Source organism: Prionailurus bengalensis, chromosome B1 (assembly GCF_016509475.1).
Source record: "Prionailurus bengalensis isolate Pbe53 chromosome B1, Fcat_Pben_1.1_paternal_pri, whole genome shotgun sequence".
Classification (NCBI taxonomy): Eukaryota; Metazoa; Chordata; class Mammalia; order Carnivora; family Felidae; genus Prionailurus; species Prionailurus bengalensis.
Genome location: NC_057344.1, coordinates 132,806,488 through 132,828,489, shown reverse-complemented (window position 1 = coordinate 132,828,489; position 22,002 = coordinate 132,806,488). Strand labels below are relative to the sequence as shown.

The 22,002-nt window shown below is 39.1% G+C and overlaps 1 protein-coding gene across 1 annotated transcript in view; it reads right to left on the bottom strand.

Annotated features, from left to right (window-relative positions):
* Nucleotides 1–16,447: 16,447 nt before the first annotated feature.
* FAM13A (family with sequence similarity 13 member A) overlaps nt 16,448–22,002 on the bottom strand; it is a 341,975-nt gene continuing 336,420 nt past the window's right edge. The window contains 1 exon segment of the mRNA XM_043572193.1: nt 16,448–21,075. Within this exon segment, the coding sequence (XP_043428128.1) occupies nt 20,949–21,075 (127 nt within the window). The 3' untranslated portion in view covers nt 16,448–20,948.

The window sequence follows — 22,002 nt, the reverse complement described above, 5'->3', positions numbered from 1 at the left end:
GCTCACCAGACATGGGACTTGGTCATGAGATCATAACCTGAGCAGAAGTCAGATGCTTAACGACTGAGCCACCCAGGCGCCCCCAAGGGATTCTTTAAGCAGAAAAGGAAAGGCCATAATTAGAAGAAAACTGTGAAGGGAAAAACAAAACAAAAGAAAACAATGTATGAGTAAAAGCAAACATACAGCACTTATAAAACTAGTGTGAAGGTTAAAAAACAAAAATAGTAAAATCCATGATACCTGAGAAATTAGTTAAGAGATTCACAAAACAAAGGATATAAAATATGACATACATAAAATGTGGAGGTAGAAAGTACAAATCTAGTTCTTGTGAGAATTTGCTTAAGTGCCCAATATAGATAGAAAAACCTTGGGTTGTAACTTCTGTGAGTGTTCTGCAAGACGAGCAAACATTTGTAATAAATTTTAACTTGAAAAACGAACGATGTCTTGCAGTAGTAGTACGTGACACTGAGTGTCACATGATCACAACCGAGCCAGTGGTTCTCTCTCTCTCTTGCTGTGGGATTGTGGGTAATTGTCTCCCATGCTTGGATGCTTGGTCTCAGGCCGCAGTGTTTGGCAGAAATCTGTGATTTTTCAGAACTTTGGAAGGTGCCCACAACTGGAACTAGTGTATTTTTTGTCACTTCAAAGCACGTATGGACAGTTTTTTGCTTTTCCATACAAGGAATGCTTTGCTTCATTGTAGGGCAGCCTGCCCTTAGATACAGACCCTTTCCTCAGCTGCCTTATTACCAGTTACATTAAATACAGTATATGACAAGAGTTTATTAATACTTTACTGCTGTCAACATCCGTGTGAGCATATACAATGGCCCCCATGCAGAAGAAGATTCCATTAGTGTTAGCTAAAGTCATCCTGCAATAATAACCCTCCCCTCTCTTGCCTCCCTCATACCAGCCATCAAGGTTTTCAAAAGTAAGTGCAGGTTAACTTATTTTTCTTTATATTTTTTAATTTCTTCCTTATTTTATATTACAGTATTGTAATCATTTTTATATGAATATTTTTGGGTTATGGAAGGAATCATCTGAGTTGCCATTTCTTATGGGGAAATTCACTTTGATATACAAGTGCTTTGGATTATAAGCATGTTTCTGGAACGAATTATGCTCACAAACCAAGGTTTTACTGTATATGAACATTATGATAACCACAAACCAACAAACTCTGATAGATACACAAAAAAGTAATGAGAAAAGAATCCAAGTGTAATACTAAAGAAAGCCATCAATCACAAGGGAAGAGAGCAAGAGAAGAAGGAGGGAACATAGAACAACTACAAAAATAATGAGAAAACAATTAACAAATTGGCAATAAGTACATACTTATCAATAATTAAATGGGCTAAATGTTCCAATAAAAAAAACATAAGGTAACTGAGTGGATTAAAAAAACAAAACAAAAAAGACCCACCTATATTCTGCTTACACACCTACAAAAGACTTGCTTCAGACTTAATGACACAGACTAAAAGTAAAGGGATGGAAAAAGATACTCCATGCAAATGGAAGTGAAGAAAAGCTGGGATAAGCAATATTTATAACAGACAAGATAGTCTTTATTTTTTTTATTTTTTAATTTTTTTTATAAAAAAATTTTTTTAACGTTTATTTATTTTTGAGACAGAGAGAGACAGAGCATGAATGGGGGAGGGTCAAAGAGAGAAGGAGACACGGAATCTAAAACAGGCTCCAGGCTCTGAGCTGTCAGCACAGAGCCCAATGCAGGGCTTGAACTCATGGACCGTGAGATCATGACCTGACCTGAAGTTGGACGCTTAACCAACTGAGCCACCCAGGCGCCCCTGAGACAAGATAGACTTTAAAACAAAGATTAACAAGAGAAAAAGGAGGATATTACATAAAGGGATCAATCCAACAAGAGAGTATATACTAGTTATGATTATGCACCCAACACTGGAGCCCCTAAATACATAAGGCAAATATTAATAGACATAAAGGGAAAATTGACAGTAATACAATGATATTAGGGGACTTTAACACCTGATTTACAATAGCTAGATCATCCAGACAGAAAATCAATAAAGTGGCTTTGAATGACCCATTAGACTAGATGGACTTAACAGATAAATATCAAACATTCCACCCCAAAGCAGCAGAATGCACATTCCTTTCAAGTGCACATGAAACATTCTCCAAGATAAATCACGTTAGGCTACAAAAAAAACTCAATAAATGTAATAATACTGAAATCCTATTAAACATCTTTTCTGATCACAACAGCATAAAACTAGAAATCAGTTACAAGAAAAAAAAAAACTAGAAAAAACCACAAACACATGGAAGCGAAACAATATGCTACTAAACAACCAAAGGGTCAACAGAGAAATCAAAGAGGAAATTTTTAAAAAAGCACATGGAAACAAATGAAAACACAACAGTCCAAATACTTTGGGACATGGTGAAAGCAGTTCTAAGAGGGAAGTTTATAATGATACAGGTCTATCTTAAACCTCAAAAAACAAGGAAAAGCTCAACCAATCCAGCCTTACACTCAAAAAAAACTAGAAAAATAACAAAGCACAAAGATATTAGGAAGAAGGAAATAATAAAGATCAAAGCAGAAGTGTGTGTGTGTGTGTGTGTGTGTGTGTGTGTGTGTGTAGCCTCTATTTCATTTATATATTTGGCCTCTATTTTTCGCCTCTATTTCATTTATATATATACATATATATAAAAGATCAGCAAAACCAAGAGCTAGTTCTTTGGAAAGACAAAACTGATAAACTGTTAGCCAGACTCATCAAGAAAAATAGGACTTGAATAAAATCAGAAATGAAAGAGAAATTACAACTGACACCACAGAAAAACAAAGGATTATAAGAGACTACTATGAAAAAGTAGTAGACAACTAAGAAGAAATGAATGAATTCATAGAAAGATACAATCTTGCAAAACTGAATCAGAAAAAAATAGAAAATCTGAATGGATCAACTAGTAATGAAATTGAATCAGTAATCAAAAAACAACAGAAAGTCCAGGACCAGATGGCTTCATAGGTGAATTCTAGCAAACATTTAGAGAAGAGCTAACAACTGTTCTTCTCAAACTATTCCAAAAACCAGAAGAGGAAAGAAAGCTTCAAAACTCATTCTAAGAGTTCAGCATTACCCTGATACCAAAACTAAAGACACTATAAAGCAAACCAAAAAACTACTTGATGCACATAGATGCAAAAATCAAAATTTTAGCAAACAACATTCAATAATACATAAAAGGATCATTCACCAGGAGACCTGGGTGGCTTAGTCAGTTAAGCGTCAGACTTTGGCGCATGTCATGATCTTGCAGTTTGTGAATTCTAACCTGCATCTTGAGATTCCCTCTCTCCCTCTCTCTCTGCCCCTGTCACGCTCATGTGTGTGCTCTCTCACAAAAAAATTGGGGGGGGGGGCGTGGGAAGGATATGTTTAAATAAATCAGTGGATCAATTATCACAAACAAATGGGATTTAATCCAAGGATACAAGGATGGTTAGATATCTGCAAATCAATCAACATGATACATTAACAGATGAAGGATAATAAAAATTATATCTCAACAGATACAGAAAAAGTATTTGACAAAATTCAATATTCGTTTATGGTAAAAACTCTACAAAGTGTGTTTCAGGGAACATACCTCATTATAATAAAGCCATATATGACAAATCCACAGTTAACATCATACTCAATGGTGAAAAACTGGAAGCTTTTCCTCTAAGACCAGGAACAAGAGAAGGATGTCCACTCTCACCACATTTATTCAACATAGTACTGGAAGTCCTAGCCATAGCAACTAGACAAGAAGAAGAAATAAACAGCATCCAAATTGGTAAGGAAGATGTAAAACTATCAGTATATGCAGATGACATGATACTAACTATAGAAAACCCTAAATACTCTGACAAAAAACTATTAGAATAAATGAATCAGTAAACTTGTATGATACCAAATTAATATACAGAAATATGTTGCTGTTTCTATATACTTAGTGACCAAGTATCAGAAGGAGAAATTAAGAAAACAATCCCATTCACAATTGTACCAAAAAGAATAAAATACCTAGGAATAAATTTAACTGAGGAGATGAAAACTATAAAACATTGAAATTGAAGATGACAAAACAAATGGAAATATATACCGTGCTCATAGATTGGAATAATTGTTAAAATGTCTGTATTACCCCAAAGCAATCTACAGATTCTATGCAATCCCTATCAAAATATTAACAAATTAATTGAACAAATTAATTGTTAGATCAAATTGATATGAAACGACAAAAGACCCTAAACAGCCAAAGCAATCTTGAGAAAGAATGAGGCTGAAGGTATAACAATCCTAGACTTAAAGATACATTAAAAAGCTATTATAATCAAAACAGTACGGCACTATCACAAAAATAGACACATTAATCAATAGAAGAGAATAAAGAGCCCAGAAATAAGCCCATGCTTATATAACATAATGTATAGAGAAATTAAATCAATGTTATAAACCTGAAACTAACAGTGTGTGTCAACTATACTCAAAAATTAAACACAATTTTTTGAGAACAAGATCAGCTCTGTTCCCTCTGAAGCCACAGATCATGGTCCTACACTAGAAATCTAGGCTGTCATCTTTAGGACCATCCCTGAGCAGGGCAAGTAAAATACCAAAGCTCTCCTACCATTTTTAAGTTGCTGTTTTCCTGATTTAGCATTCACTGGGCTATTTTCAAGTTGGTTGTGACATTAAAAAAATAAAACAGGGGCACCTAGGTGGCTCAGTTGGTTAAGCGTCTGACTCTTGATTTCAGCTCAGGTCATGATGTTAGTTTGAGTTTGAGCCCCACGTCTGGCTCTGGACTGACAACACACAGCCATCCCAAAGAGAATCCTTTGGGATTCTCTCTCTCTTTCTTTCTGTGTCTCAAAAATAAACAAACAAAAACAACCAATGCTTATATGGACAATCTACAACAAAGGAAGCAAGACTATACAATGGGGGGGGGGGGGGAAACTGTCTCTTTAATAAATGGTGTTGGGAAAATTGGACAGTTCCATGCAAAAGAATGAAACTGGACCACCTACACCCTATACAAAAATAAAATAGATTGAAGACCTAAACATGAGACACAAAATCAGAAAACTCCTAAAAGAATACACAGGCAGTAATCTGTTGGACGTCAGCCTTAGCAACATTTTTCTAGAATGTCCCCCAGGCAAGGGAGAGAGAAGCAAAAATAAACTATCAGGACTATACCAAACTAAAAAAGCTATTACACAATGAAGGAACCATGAAGAAACAAAGGGCAACTTACTGAATGGGAGAAGATATTTGCAAATGATAATCTGATAAGGAGTTAATATCCAAAATATATAAAGAGCTTATATAACTCAACACCAAAAATGAAATTGATCCAATTGAAAAATGGGCAGAGGGCCTGAACAGAGTAGACATTTTCCCCAAGAAGACCTATAGATTGGCCACCCAGGCACCCCTTTCAATAAATTTTTTAAAACAATTACAATGTATTGTTTTACCAGACTTAATAGATGGTTTAAAGGTGGCAGGGAGGGGCACCTGGATGGCTCAGTCGGTTAAGTGTCCACCTCTTGATTTCAGCTCAGGTCATAATCTCATAGTTTGTGGGTTTGAGCCCCACATGGAGCTCTCTGTTGGCAGCACAGAGCCTGCTTGGGATCCTCTCTCCCCCTCTCTCTCTGCACCCCCCCCCCGCTTGTGTTCTCTCTCTCTCAAAATAAACAAATAAACAAACTTTAATAATAATAATAATAATAATAATAATAATAATAAATATGTGAGGCACATGTATGGCTCAGTCAGTTAAGTATCCAACTCTTGATTTGGGCTAAGGTCATGATCTGTTTGGGATTCTGTCTCTCTCCCTCTCTCTCTGCCACTCTGCTGCTCACACTCTCTCTCTTAAAATAAATAAAAAGAAAAAAAAAAAAGGTGGCTACCCCTGAAACCAAGAGCACACTATATACACTGTATGTTAGCTAACTTGAAAATATATTAAAATAAATAAAATAAAAATGTTTTAAAGGTGGTAAGGAACAGTAGCTTTCCAATAATAAGTTCTATTTAGTAAATATCTAATAACATGCATAAGTTTGCTATTAAGTTTGAGGGACAAAAAAAATGCCTCATTTAATTTTTTTTAATGTTTATTTGTTTTGAGAGAGACAGTCTGTGAGCAGGGGGAGGGGCAGAGAGGGTGAGAGAGAGAGAATCCAAAGCAGGTTCTGTACTGTTAGCGCAGAGCCAGATGCAGGGCTTGATCTCACAAACTGTGCGATCATGAGCTGACTTGAAATCACGTGTCAGATGCTTAACTGAGCCACCTAGGCATCCCCTGTCTCATTTAATTTTGAATGGAAATAGCCAAATTATTTTAAATGTCTGGTGCTTGGGATCTTCATCCACAAAATGAAGAGATTGGACCAGATAATTTCTAAGAATTTATTCTAACATAAATTTGAAAATTTCTCACAGTAACAGTAGAGTAAAAACCTACAGTAGATTCACAAAAGATAAAGGAAATCAAAGCACACTATGTTGAAAAAAATCATCGATTTACAAAGCAAGGTAGGAAGAGAGAAGAAAGAAAGAACTTCAAAACAGCCAGAAAATAGTAAGATGGCATTAGTAAGTTCTTACCTATCAATAATTACTCTAAATGTAAATGTACTGAATTCTCAAAAGATATACAGTAGTTAGGTGGATGAAAAAACAAGCAAGCAAGTATACAAACAAGAACAAGACCCAACTAACTATATGTTGCTTACAAGAGACGCATTTCAGCTTTAAGGACACACACAGACTCAAAGTGAAGGGATGGAAAAAGATATTAACATAAGTGAAAACTGAAAGAGCAGGAGTAGCTATACTTCTGCAAAATAGGTTTTAAGCCAAAAATGTTAACAAGAATTAAATAAAGTCATTATATACTGATGAGGTCAATTCACCAAAAAGAAAAATCTAACAATCATAGTTATATATGCACCTAACATTGGAGTGCCTAATTACATTAAGAAGATACTAACAGATATGAAAGGAGAAATAGACAACAGTATAATAATGGTAGGGGACTTCAATAACCCACTTTTTAAAAATAATTAATTAATTTACTTTTAATCTTTATTTATTTTTGAGAGAGAGAGAGAGAGACAGAGACAGAGACAGAGTGCAAGCAAGGGAGGGACACAGGAGAGGGACATACAGAATCCTAAGCAGGCTCCAGGCTCTGAGCTGTCAGCACAGAGCCCGATGCAGGGCTTGAACTCACAAGCTGTGAGATCATGACCTGAGCTGAAGTCGGACGCCCAACTGACTGAGCCATCCAGGCACCCCAATATCCCACGTTTAACACGGATAGATCATCCAGACAGAAAATCAACAAGGAAAATTGGACTTTAGTATACGTTAGACCAAATGGGCCAATATATACAGAACATTCCATCCAACAACAGAATACACATTCTTCTCAAGTGCATGTGGAATAGTCTCCAAGATAGATCATATGATGATAGATCACAAAGGATGTCTTAAAATATTTAAAAAGAGAGAAATCAAACCAAGTATCTTCCAACCACAATGCTTTGAAAAAAGAAATCAGCAATAGGCAGAAGCTGGAAAATCAAAAGATGTATGGAAATTATACATAATGCTGGACAAGGAATAGGTTAAAGAAGAAATCAAAAAGGAAATAGGGGCTCCTGGATGGCTCAGTTGGTTAAGTGACCAAATCTTGATTTTGGCTCAGGTCATGATCTCATGGTTTGTGAGACTGATCCCTGAGTTGGGCTCCACACTGACACCATGTAGTCTTCTTGGGATTCTCTGTCTATCTGTTACTTCCCCACTCATGCTCACTCTCTCTCAAAATAAAGAAATAAACTTAAAAAAAAAAGGAAATAAAAACATCTTGAATCAAACAATGGGAACAACAAACCAAAACCTGTGGAATGCAGCAAAAGTAGTTTTAAGTTTATAGAAATAAATGTCTACATTGAGAAAAAGGAAGAATCTCAAACAATCTAACTTTATACCTTAAGAGACTAGAAAAAGAACAAACTAAGCCCAAGGTTAGCAGAAGGAAGGAAATAACAAAAATCAGAGCAGAAATAAATGCAATAGAGACCAGGAAAACTATAGAAAAGATCAGTGAAGTTAAGAGCTGGAAAGATCAAATAAAGATCTTTCAATCTTTATTTGAAAGATAAAACTAACAAATTTCTAGCTAGACTAAGAGAAAAGAGAGAGGACTCAAATAACTATGTAAATGACAGAGGAGATATTACAACTCCTACTACAGAAATATAAAGGATCATAAGAGACTTTTATGAACAATTATACATCAACAAATTAGACAACCTAGGAGAAACTGATAAATTCTTAGAAACATACAACTTACGTCTATTTCAAAACAGACCAATAACTGGGGTGCCTGAGTGGCTCAATCTGTTAAGCGTCCCACTCTTGGTTTTGGCTCAGGTCATGATCTCATGGTTTCGTGAGTTCAAGCCCCGCATAGGGCTCTGCATTAACAATGCAGTGCCTGCTTGGGATTCTCTCTTCCTCTCTCTGCCCCTCCCCCCACTTGTGCTGTTTCTCTCTCAAAATAAATAAATAAACTTAAAAACAAACCAGACCAAAAACAAGGAAGGAGATTGACTCAGTAATCAAAAACTTCCCAATAAAAAAAGCCCAGATGGTTTCACTGGTGAATTCTACCAAACATTTAAAGAAAAATTAATGTGAATACTTCTCAAATTCTTCCAAAAAATGGAAGAGGTGGGAACACTACCAACCTCATTTTTGAGGCCAGCATTGCCCTATGCCCAAAGCATAAGGACACTACAAGGAAAGTAAACTACAGACCAATATCTATGGCAAAAGTTCTCAAGAAAATATTAGCAAACCGAATTTAATAGCACATTGAAATCATTGTACACCATGATCAAGCAGGATGTATACCTGGAATGCAAGAATGGTTCAATGTATGCACACCAATAAATGTGATACATTAAACAGAATGAAAGATAAAAATAATATCATCTCAACAGATACAGAAAAAGGATGTGACAAAATACAACATAATTCATAAGAGCTGTCAACAAATTGGGAATAGAAGGAACATACCCCAACATAATAAAAGCCATATATGATAAGCCTACAGTTAACATTATACTCAATGTTGAAAGGTTTAGAGATTGAAAGCTTTTCTTCTGAGATCAGGAACAGGTCAAGCATGTTCATTCTCACCTATCCTACTCAATCAATATAGCAATGGCCAGAGCAATCAGGCAGGAAAAAGGAATAAAAGGCATCTAAATCGAAAGGAAGTAAGATTGTCTTTGCTTGCAAATGATATGATCTTACATGTAGAAAATTCTGACGATCCCATCAACAAAAAGTTAGCATTAATAAGTTATAGGATGTAAAATCGACAAACATAAATCAGTTGCTTCTATACACTAACAATGAAATACCTGAAAAAGACGTAAAACAATCTTATTCATAATGACATCAAAAACAGTATTTAGGAATACATTTAAACAAGGAGGTAAAAGAAAACTGAAACTGTGATAAAATAATTGAAGGAAACCTAAAGAAATGGAAAGATATTCCATGTTAATGGATCAGGAGTTAATACTGTTAAAATGTCCATTCTACCCAAAGCCATCTATAGATTCAATGCAATCCCTTTCAAATTTCCAATGGCATTTTTCCCAGAAATAGAAAAAAAAAATCCTGAAGTTTGTACTGAACCACAAAAGACCCAAAATAGCCAAAGCAATCTTGATAAAGAAGAGTAAATTGGGATTCATCACACTTCCTGTTTTAAACTATACTAAAAAGCTACAGTAATTAACATAGTATGGTACTGGCATAAAAGACAGACACATAGACCAATGGAACCTAGTCAAGAGACCAGAAGAAAACCTTTGCATATACAGTCTGCTACTATTTTACAATGAGCCAAGAATACTCTAGTGTCTTTAATAAACGTTGTTGGGAAAACTGGATAACCACATGCAGAAAAATGAAATTGGACCCCTATCTCACACTACTCATACAAATTTAACTCTATATGACTTAAACACTTAAACATAAGACTTGAAACTGTAAGACCTCTAGAAAAAAAATAGGAAAGAAGTTCCTTGACATTGGCAATTATTTTTTGGATATAACATCAAAAATCTAGCAGCAAAAACAGAAATTCGTACATGTGGTTACATCAAACTAAAAAGCTTCTGAACAGCAAAGGAAACCATCAACAAAATAAAAAGGCAACTTACAGAATGGGAGAAAATATTTGCAAATCATATGTCTGTAAAGGGGTTAATATCCAAAGAAAGGAAATCGTACAACTTAATAACAAAAATACCAAACAATCTGATTAAAAAATGGGCAGAGGCAATCCCATTTCAGAGTATATATCCAAAGGAAATTAAAACAGGATCTTGAAGAGATATCTGCACTCCCATGTTCATTCCAGCATTATTCATAATAGCCAACATATGGAAACAACGCGTCTGTCAGCGGATAAAGATGTGTATATACATATATACAATGGATTATTCAGCTATGAAAAAGAAGGAAATCCTGCTATTTCAACAACATGCAAGGACCTTGATAGCATTATGCTAAGTGAAATAAGTCAGATGAAGACAAATGCTATATGGTATCAGTTATATGTTTAATCTAAAAAGCCAAACTCATAGAAACAGAGAGTAGAATGGTGGTTACCATGGACTGTGGGGGAGGAAATGGGGAGATGTTGGTCAAACGGTACAAACTTCCAGTTACAAGATGAATAGATTCTGGGGATCAAATGAACAGCATGGTAATTTTAGTTAATAATACTGTATTGTAGGGGCGCCTGGGTGGCGCAGTCGGTTAAGTGTCCGACTTCAGCCAGGTCACGATCTCGCGGTCCATGAGTTCGAGCCCCGCGTCAGGCTCTGGGCTGATGGCTCAGAGCCTGGAGCCTGTTTCCGATTCTGTGTCTCCCTCTCTTTCTGCCCCTCCCCCATTCATGCTCTGTCTCTCTCTGTCCCAAAAATAAATAAACGTTGAAAAAAAAATTTAAAAAAAATACTGTATTGTATACCGAAAAGTTGCTGAGAGAGTAGATCTTAAATGTTCAAACTATGCAAAAGAAGTAATTATGTAACATGATGGAGTCATTAGTTAATGCTTTGGTGGTATTTTACAATATATATCAAATCAACCTGTTGTATACCCAAACTTGTAAAGTGTTATATGTTCAATCATATCTCAATAAAACTGAATATAAGTAAATAAAATATAAGTCAAATCGTAATTAACCAGATGATAGAAATAAAGGTGGAATGAAGAGAGGGCATACAACAGAATACCAAAAGAGATTTGAGGTGAAACTAAATGAACAGAATATCTTATGTTAGGGTCAAGCATAGGAGAAAAAGTAATTTTATCATTTCTTCTTAAAAAGAAATGTAAGTGTTGCCTGTCTCCAGTTTTGTTTGCTTCCTAAAAATGGAACCAAGCAGATTTTAACCCAGTTGTTAAGTCTCTAAAATATCGAAGAACATGATGGCCACGTTGCCTTTGATAACCTTAGCTTTGTTAGTACGTAACGTTGCTTGAGTTAGGAATCTTCTGGTTTGTGACTGTCCATTTTTAAGAGATTCCTTTGTGGAGCATTGCTAGGAGCCATTGTGGGCTCTGCCTACAGCCGTAAAATGGGGATCAGGATCTCAAAGAGTAGAGGAGCAGCTTGTAGTAAGGCAGAAGAGGAAGAGAATACGTTCCGTGTTTTAGGAAAGGTGAAAATAAATTCTCTTGTGCATATCAAGGGAGTTTTCCAGTTGGAAGTGACATAGAAGCTACCACCATGCCTTTCAAACCCTTTTGGTGAAGGATTAGTTAACTTCATAGAGCAGAGCCCTGTGGAGAGTGTGGAAAATGTTGGTCTCCTTGACTTTCTGCTTTGGGGTGCTAACCCAGACTGGCTCAAATGCAGGTAGGGCAGCTCGGGTTCAGGCTTCTGGAAACCAGGACATGCAACAGAACAGGTGCTGGCAGAGGTGTCTACTCAGTTGTGGGCAGACTCTTTGGATCTGTAGTAATAACAGCCCTTCCCACTGATTAGCTAATCCAAGCTTGGGTGCTTTGTGTCCTTCCAAAAGTAATGGATTATGTGCTCCTGAGTTATGTGTAGCATGGAGAAAATTAGTTCAGATGTGAGCTCTTTTTCCCCCTTTCTTCCAAGAGTGACTGGATGCTTGGCAGGGTGCATAATCACATGGTCTTCAGATCTTTTAAAAGCGGATTTTCCTGGGCCTAATCCCAGGGGAGTTGGATACACACTCTCTGGTAATTACTGATTCAGCTCCCATTGGTGTTGAACTGAGAAATTTAAATAAGAATTCACACACACACACACACACACACACACACACACACACATCCTCAGGTGAAGGCAAACCTTAAACTAGATTAGTCTTCCATGGTCACCTTTTCTTTAGGATTAGGAGAGAAGGAAGCCCAAGAGCAGATTTGGAAATAACCCCATTCCCCATGGTATCATAAGAGGCTAGAGCTATTGAAAGTGAAGGTGAAAAGGAAGTGCCAGCTAGGTACTGGCTCATGGTCCTAGCAGGACCAACCTGTTGCTTCCAAAGGCTTCTTGTTAAAAATGGGTTTCCTGGTCCTTCATGCCTGGGCATTTTCAGGAGCTCACGTTTGTGTAGCAGGCTAAAGGACTCTCAAGTTCACATCACTGGCAGACTGTTTGGAGTTTCTACATTTCTGAGGTAACGTGGGGCAGGGCTTTATTCAATGAGACACTAAAATCATTTGTACCCAAAGCCTGTTATGCTACTGAGCAGTGGCACCTTCAGTTTGTTCCTCTGGGGCTGGTGAGGGAGTGGGGGGGACCCCGGGTTTGGTAACATTTACTACACTGGTTAAGAGCGTGCCATAATCCGGGGTGCCTGGGTGGCTCAGTAGGTTGAGCTTCTGACTCTTGATTTTGGCTGAGGTCATGATCTCATAGTTTCTGAGATCAAGCCCCACATCGGGCTCTGTGCTGACAACACAGAGCCTGCTTAGGATTCTCTTTCTCTCTCCCTGCCCCTCCCCCACTCTCTCTTGCAAATTAAAAAAAAAATAGCATGCCACAATCCAAGCAGCTCTCCTCCCTGGGGTATGCTTCGGTTTTAGTTGTTTAAAAATACACCCTGAGACAGAAATTTCAGGACACTAAGTGACCTAGAATCAGTTCAAAGGTTATTCTGTTCCTTCACAGAGCTCAGGCATTCCCACATTGGTCTCAACTGCCGTCTCACACAGTAAATTCCTTTTATGTGTGTGAGCGGGATTGGACCTCCCAACGTGTTCTGGGGAGCAGAATCAGAGGAGTTTGCCCTGCTCTGTGAGGGAAGGAGTTTAACAAGCATAGATCTTTCTGAGAAAGCCACACAGAGGTTTTGATGCAACTTTCTTGAAAATATCAAGTCACAATTTTATTTTCCTCAAGAGAATGGGTCAGTGTTCCCCTAAAATCTTGCTTACCCTGTTAGCATGAATTTGTATTTTTTTTAATTAAAAAAAATTTTTTAACCTTTATTTTTGAGAGAGAGAGCGAGCGAGCAAGCCAGTGGGGAGGAACAGAGAGAGGGAGAGACACAGAATCCAAAGCAGGCTCCAGGCTCTGAACCATCAGCACAGAGCCCAACACAGGGCTTGAACTCACAGACTGCGAGATCATGACCTGAGTCGAACTTGGACACTCAAGCGACTGAGCCACCCAGGTGCCCCATGAATTTGTGTTTAAAGTGCTGGAGGTACATTCTGTTTATGACTTACTACAAACAAGGAATCAGAAGGTGAGGAGAGTGATGTGTGGGAAATACAAATCATACAAATCTCAACATCTTGTTGGAATTCAGCAAAGAAAGAATCTTTGTCTCAATGCTGATAATAATAATAACCCACCACCATTTTTTAGTGAAGATTTATTGTTGTGCTTACTTTATGTTCATCCACGTAAATTCCCATAATGACCCCATTAACTACTATGGTTTTTCCCATTTTTCAGATAAAAACACAGAGACACGGAGAGTGGGCAATGTACTCAGATCGTAAAGCTAGGCTGTCAGTGTGCAGACTGGGCCTTAAGCATCAAGCAGTCTTTGGTCTCTGCTCGTCTTGTCACTTGTGCTGGTCTCTGTTAACTTTAGGTTGTTGGAGCTGCTCATTTCCACAAATGCCCAGGATGCAGTCCACACCCTCTACTTACAGTGGGATCTCTGGACCAGCAGCATGGCAGCATCTGGAAGCCTGCTGGAAATGCAGGATGTCAGTGCACCTTCCCACCCGCCCGGGGGCTACTGTACCACAAGACCCCTAGAAACTCACATGCACGTTCAAGTTTGAGAGGCACTGCTCTCTGCTGCCAGAGAGCAGTAAGTATATCCTTCACACTTTCTCTCCCTTCCCTCCCCTCTACTGAATCTTGTCTAGTAATTTTAATTTCTTTAAAAGTAACAATGACAGAAAAATCACAATGTCTCAAAATATCTTACTGAGAGTACTCAAAGCTACCCCACAGAAGCATGACAAGGATTTCAGAGCATCTTTGAATTGCTTTTGAGAAATTAAAGAAAAATTCCAGCATCACTCTAAGGTGATGGGTTTCAGAATTCACAATCACCTACGCTTTATACATACACGGGCACAAGGGAGACATGGAGGTCCAAGGGGTCTGAGAGACTCCATCCTTCCTTGCGTTTTGCACTGGGCCACAGTTCCTGAGCAGATGCTGCACAACACGGAGCCACCCTGTGGTAGAAGCCTTGTTGACGGAGGGGACAAGTGAGAACCAAGCTGTCAACAACCCCAGTTCCTGCCAAACCTCATTTGTCTGCCTGCCAGCCAGGATTCTGAACATACATTTGGGAATTTTGCCTTTTGCCTTTTACTGAATGTGAAGTTCTCCTGCGTGTGTATGTGTTGCCTCGATAAGCTGACCCAGTTTAGGGATAACTAGAATATGTTTTGGTTTACAAGATTCAGAATCTATTTCTAGAAGAGGTAAGAACTCTAGAACCGAAAGGGACCGCCTCTCCCCACTGTGCGTAGGTCCCCTTCTGAAATTACCATTCAGGCGGTACCAACATTGCAAACGTACAGGGCAGGACACATCTGCTCTGGGGATGGGAGGGGGAGGGCTTCCAAGAACCACCTCGCTCTGCCAGCCAGCTGCAGAGCCTGATGTACTTGAGGCCAGCATCGCGTCCTGGTCCCTCACAGGGGCAACGCGAAAATATGATTTAAGAAAATGGAGGCATCACGAAATGCTGCGTGCCAGTTCCTTCTAGATGTTGTTACTTTGGACCCAGCGTTTCAAAAGTTAAATTACTCAGGGTAAGCCGGAGTTTTGGCAAAATGGCATTAAATCGCACCATCTTTAGAGGTTCTGTGTCTTTCTTGGTCAGAAGACATATCTGTTGGAATCCTGGGCAGTACTCAAAGCCTTTTTTTTTTTTTCCTTTAAATTTCAGGCTATACATATGTGTGTGCGTGTGATACACACATACATACATATATATATATATATATATTCAATATTTATTTTTGACAGAGTGTGAGTGGGGGAGGGGCAGAAAGAGGGAGACACGGAATCTGAAGCAGGCTCCAGGCGCTGAGCTGTCAAGCACAGAGCCCAACGCAGGGCTTGAACCCACGAACTGTGAGATCGTGACCTGAGCTGAAGTCAGACGCTTAACTGACTGAGCCACCACCCAGGCGCCCCAGGCTTTATATTTTTAATGTTCACTTTTGGCATGTAGAGCCCATGTAACACATGTGGTTTAAAGAATACCCGCGTGCCTAACCATCACAGGGGTGTGTTCTTAGCTGTGCCCCCCAACTCTGGAGGCTGTTCAAGGTGCTCCTGAGGCAGTGCCTGGTTTGTGGCAGCTGATGCACGGGGCAAGATGCTCACTTCAAACTGAAATGCACCTTTTCCTCCGAGTCACAGTATTCTGCTGGCCTTATTAGCGTCAGAATAATAAGTAGCTAACGAATTTACTATAATGGCCTCATTGACTTTGCAAAGATACTTAATTAAACACGTTTTTTTAGCTTAATGCCTTCACTTCTGCCCCTTCAGGCCCTTCCATGAATAGAGCACAGAGCAAAAGCCCATTTTTTTTTACCTAGAACCACGGGCATGCCTAATTTGTAATGAGTTTGCTTCACGTTCCAGTGACCTCCCTGGAAACAGAATAACAAAAGCTTAATCCTCACGAAGCTTCTGGGGAGTTCAGGGAACAGAAGTGATTCCTTACCTTAAGGTCAGACCACACAGGCAGCTGTCATACACTCCTGATTTTGTCAAAAATCTCAGAACATTCACAGTTAAAAATATTTTATTTAAGTTTACACAAAATACAGTCATGTACAAAAATGTACATAACGTTTTTCATTCAGTTTACATTTTAAAAAAGGACAACTGTAATTTCAAATACTTCCTGCTTATATGTCGTGTAAACATTGTTCTGGGCCCATATTAGTAACTAAAATTGCATCTACTCTTGGAGATTTGCATGACCGTATGTATAGGTGCTTTCAGACTGAGAAAGAGACCTGCCAAACCCATTTCTCAAGACGCGAGCATGACCACAACAGGCTGGGTTCCAGGCAAAATGAGAGTCTCTAGAGACATAACTGCAGCTTCCCAGCCACATGAACTTGTAGGTGTACAGATTTAATTTCACAAACATTTTTGTGTACATCGGTAATTGACCCCAGCCTATGTACATCTATTATGAAGGATCATGGTAGAAGAAGGCAGGCACCCACAGGGGCACACTCTGGATTCTGCAAAATGGCCAGTGCCCCAGTGCAGTGCCCGACATATAGATCATTCTTGTTTGGAGCGTGCCAGGTTGGCCACCATGCAAGGTGTGAGTGTGCACAATTTGAATGAACACTCGAAAATATGTTTAGCTAGTCTTACATCAAAATGTACTCTCGAGTACATTTTGAGGGTCAAGTGGAGAAAACATAAAAGAAGGGAATAAAAGAAAACAAAGCACACTGAGTTCTGCCACACACAATGTGCTTCAGAAGAAACACTGCTTCACATCTGAGTACAGTTTTGTCTCCCCCTGTCGACGTAACCAAGTGGATACTGAAAAGAACATCAAGGAGATGTTGATCATGAGGCAGAAACCACCTCTCTCCACCTAGGGGTGGGGAAAAAAAAATCCAGGAAGCAGTGTGTCAGGAAGATTCTTCTTGAAATCAAAACAGAATTTAGACTACAACCAACTTTTCATAAAGCGGTTAACAGTTTATGGTACTCAAATACAAATATACCATCAAAAGTAGTAAGGTGTTACTGTTAAGAAAAGCGGTATCTTCATTATCAGATTAAGAATCTCTTAAAAAGTTCATCAACCAACTGAAATTTGATTTACCTTGTAAATCTGATCATTTCTGGATACTGGGCCCAATTCTGTCTGCTGGGAACTAAGAAGTTCCAGAAAGAACCAACCTAATTGGCACCACGACTGCCCCTTGTATAAACCTAAATATTCGGCGTATTAGGAATTCTAAGCTCAACCACATTAACAAATGCTCAGCCCCCAGGGGCTCCAAGACTGCTGGCCTCAGGACATCTCAGTGCAACATTTATGCTTCAAGCACAGCCCTGCGGCATTTGTCCAGAAATGCTACACCTGGGAGCAGGCACACCCTGCAAGAGCCTCTTCAGCCACCACGCAAGAATTGCATCAGAATGAGACAACGCAAAAATGACACCAATGTCACAAACAGAGATGTGGCTGAGTCCTGCCTAGGCAATAAATAATAACCTTTAGATTTCAAACTGTCAACGAAAGGGAAGAAATCTAATTTTTAGCTCTCAATGCGTTCTTATAGCTAGCAATTCAAAAAAATTAGTTCCCCAGCTTGAAATTTGGTTTGGTCTTCGATGGAAATTTCCCCTGAATTGGGAGATCACTGAGATTGTGTGAGCTTTCTTCTACCAGTTTAAGACAAACATGCTGTCTGAAAAACTCAGCAGGCCCTGATCCTAAACCCTGCACAAACATGTCTGCAAAGTGAGATTTGAACTAAATGATGCAGAGATGAAACGCAGTCATGATACAGTACTGAATATAAACATCTATTTCAATGTTTACTCCAGACTGAACACGATAAGAAGCAAATGCGTGTGTGAAAATTACAAGCCTCTGCTATTTCTCATTCTTACAATCATACCGTCAAGTTTATTCACGCTTTACCTTTACTTATCATTGCTATTAAATAACCCTCGACATTTGTTTTGTTGGCATGTGCTAATAAACACACACACATTCCCAAGAGAGCACAGGAAAAAAACCCAGTCCAGAGTATTCTGTGTGAAGCCAATTAAGACACTGCCTCTAGGGCCATGAGACCCTGGGCTGCAGAAATGGTTGCTGTGGAAACAAATTTGCCTCAGCCTTTCTGGCAGAGCCAAAACCCACCGCCAGGTCTTCAAATAGGGTCTTGTGTAAACAGGGCTTTTCCGCCTTTAATGTGGGCGCCATTCTAGGAAGTATACAGATGAGAAATTACGAAGGAAAACACAACATTCCATGCACAATTTATTTGACTGTTACTTGGTGTTTTCTTTTATTCATCATACAAATTTGAATGGGGAGTCCTGGATAAGTCTTTTACTTAATTTACCTTTGGCAGAAACAACAGATTTCAAACATTTAGTAGCTTCTCATTTATATAGCATTTTTCTTTTAAAATTCTGTGTGTAGCATATTAGTATTTTCAAAACAATACTCTTCAACAGATGTGCTTTAAAGGTTAACTGGTAATGATTTGATTTATATTATAGCTTATTTAAGAGAATAATTACTTAAAAAGGACACACTAGACATGTATTTCCTTAAAAAATACGATTTTTGGTCATGTGAATGATTCATGTTCAGATTTCAAAAATAGAAAACATCCTAAAGTGCTTAATTTTATTTATAATATAACTCCTTGAAATTATAGTGATCTGTAATGTAAACAGTAGAGCAAAGAATACCAAACTATATATTCATGTACATTTAAATTTGTAGGAATATGTACCGTCTTTAAATGTGTGGATTAAAACAGGGCACTTCCAAACACAGCTCATGCTTCTCTATATGATTATTGTTACGAGCAAACTTAAAGATATTCTTTTTCCCCACTCCCGACTTAAAACGATTTTCAACTGACACCTTCTACCTCACCTCAGCAATGGAAAACACTGCTATAAATCCAATCTGACCAGTTTCTCAAGAGCCCGTTTCGAAACTGACAACCGGTCTGTATAGAGTTTAGCCTTCTCTTTATTTTCTTCTTATTATCAACAAAACAAAATGGTACCCTTTAAGAAAGCAACTCTCAAAACAGAGGAGGGCAGCCTTGCTCTCCTGTTCATCCTGCGACTTGATCTTTAAAAGGCAGAGCCTGCTGAAGTGCCTTCTCTTGGCAACCAGTGGCTGGTGTGCAGACACTTGACCTCAACCTCACAAAGCACAAAGGTGGGCCTCAGATGGACAGGCAGAAACAGAATTCACTTTCCTCAGTGCAGATGCAGAAGGTTAAAAAGGAACAACAAATCACAAGGTGACATCAGCACAGCGAGAGATGAATGGTTTGGTGCTTTAAATTCCCTGGTCTTCCCCAAATGTCTAATATAGACAGCTTTGTGACACAGTCTTTGAAAAAAATTATAATCATAAGTGACCACACACCCTTATTTTCCTCTTTATACGTACATGATCTTGAAAATAGTGTGATTTAGATTCTGCCTTCGGCTGAGTTCTGAGGGCTACATTTACCCCTCAGGGGATTTTAGTGCAGGTTTACTTAAAAAAAAAAAATTAAACTCTGGTAAGTACTCAGAAGGTTTAGAACACAGGCTCGCTCTTTCTTTCTCTCATGATCCTCAACACTTAAGCTAAGAAGTAAGCAAGATCTTTTATGTTTGGTAAGAGTCAAAGGAAACCAAGCCCCAAACAGGATGTCATAGCATGCTGGCCTTGCTCAGTGTTTGGTGTTAAAATCTGAGACTGATAAGTGCAATCCATGTTCAGGAAAGAATTTTCCAGGCTCTTCACCCTGTTGCCTGAATTAAAAATCAACATTAATATAGCCACATTCCCTTCATCCTCTGCAGATGATCCAGTCCTAGTCAGGAAACAAAATGCTTCGCCAGCTGAGGGAGTCTTGAAGAAACACATCATCAAATAGATGACTGCACTGCCATTTTGGGCAGGTACGGCTTCCGTCTTCCTGAGAACTGAAGGGGACATGATCCACACGGGTGGGGAAAGGTGCAGCTCTGTGGAAAGGTCACGAGAATGGCCGAGGCAGCAAGCAGGGCTCCAGCACGTGTTCCCACTTTCCTGGGAAAGAGAACATGGACCTGCACAGCGAGTTCGTTCTCTAGAGGGAAGTCCTGAGCTTGTTTTCATCACAGTTAGACAGAGAATGGTCTCCTGTTTCTCAGTTATCCAGGGAAGAATAGTGTATATTCTCTGTAGATGAGCGTGTCTCAACGTAGTGATTCAGCACGGCCAACGTTAGTAAACCTTCCCCTGCAGTATCCACGTGCACCCGTGGGATCTTGACTGTTCCTTGCAAAAGTCTTAAGTCGGAGCAAGTTACCCTCTCCCATGCAGACAGCTTCTAAGGCAGGCGATGGAAGCTGGAGCTGATCCCAAAGGCCCGGAGGCAGTAGGGCTGTGTGCTCTGAGGTCCAGCTCCCACGCTGCCTTCCGGGTTTTGCAGAGATGTTATTTACCAGGGGAGGCGGGTAGCAAGTCCAGCCTGCACCTTCAGCCCCCTTAGTGCCGGCTGGGGCTGTGCCCCTTACATGGACTTGGAATCAGTGTCTCTCTTGCTGATGAGCACCTCCAAGAGCCTTAATTTTGCCTTTATGTGCTTATATTCATTGTATTCTTCAGCCATAGGAGTGCGGTCTTCCTTCTGGACACTTCTAACGGAAACAAAAGGAAAGGGGGCTGAGGATCGTTTAGATGATATTGCTTATCAGGTGAATTATCATCATGTAGAAACTCTGCAGTTATCAACCTGTAGAATCGGTGTTCCCAAGTGTCACTTGGTATCAAGACTGATGCTGGGCTTAGACAATCAGCGAAAGACAGCTTCCCCCAGAAGGCACCGTGCAACTGAGTTTTTGTAGTTAATCTGGCATCTTGCAGAATGATATGAAGGACTAAAAACCGAGAAATGTTTTCTCTCTGATGTTGGTGTATGAATTTGCATTAAGAGTCTCTGTAGACTGAAATCCTTTATTTATACTTAAATGTCTTTTCACTTTTATAGATTTCATCTAACGAACTATTAAGTTTCTAATTACCAACTGGGATACCCATAATTTACAGGTTTAAAAACACAGAGTTAATATCCTGATTATAAAATTAGTCTTGGAATTCAGCAATTGGATCACATAATACTAATAAAGCTTTACAGTTTACTAGGAATCTTATATGCATACCTTTTATATGTGTAAGTACTAACTGAGAGCTTATTGTAGGCCAGGAACTGTGCTAAGTACCCTGTGTCCATGATCTAATATAACCCTCACCAGAGCTTGATGAAATAGTGCTGCCATCTACATTCTCAACCACTGAGCAATACAGCCCAGCTGCTTCTAATTTCACTTTGAAATGCACATGTCAAACATTCAAATACCAGGCTTCCTTTTCTTCTTAAAGAGAAAAACAGGGACGCCTGGGTGGCTCAGTCGGTTGAGCGACTGATTCTTGGTTTCGGCTCAGGTCATGATCTCAAGGTTTGTGAGTTTGAGCACCACATAAGGCTCTGTGCGGAGCCTGCTTAAGATTCTCTTTTTCCCTCTCTCTCTGCTCCCCGCCTCCCTCTTGCACTGTCTCAAAAAAAA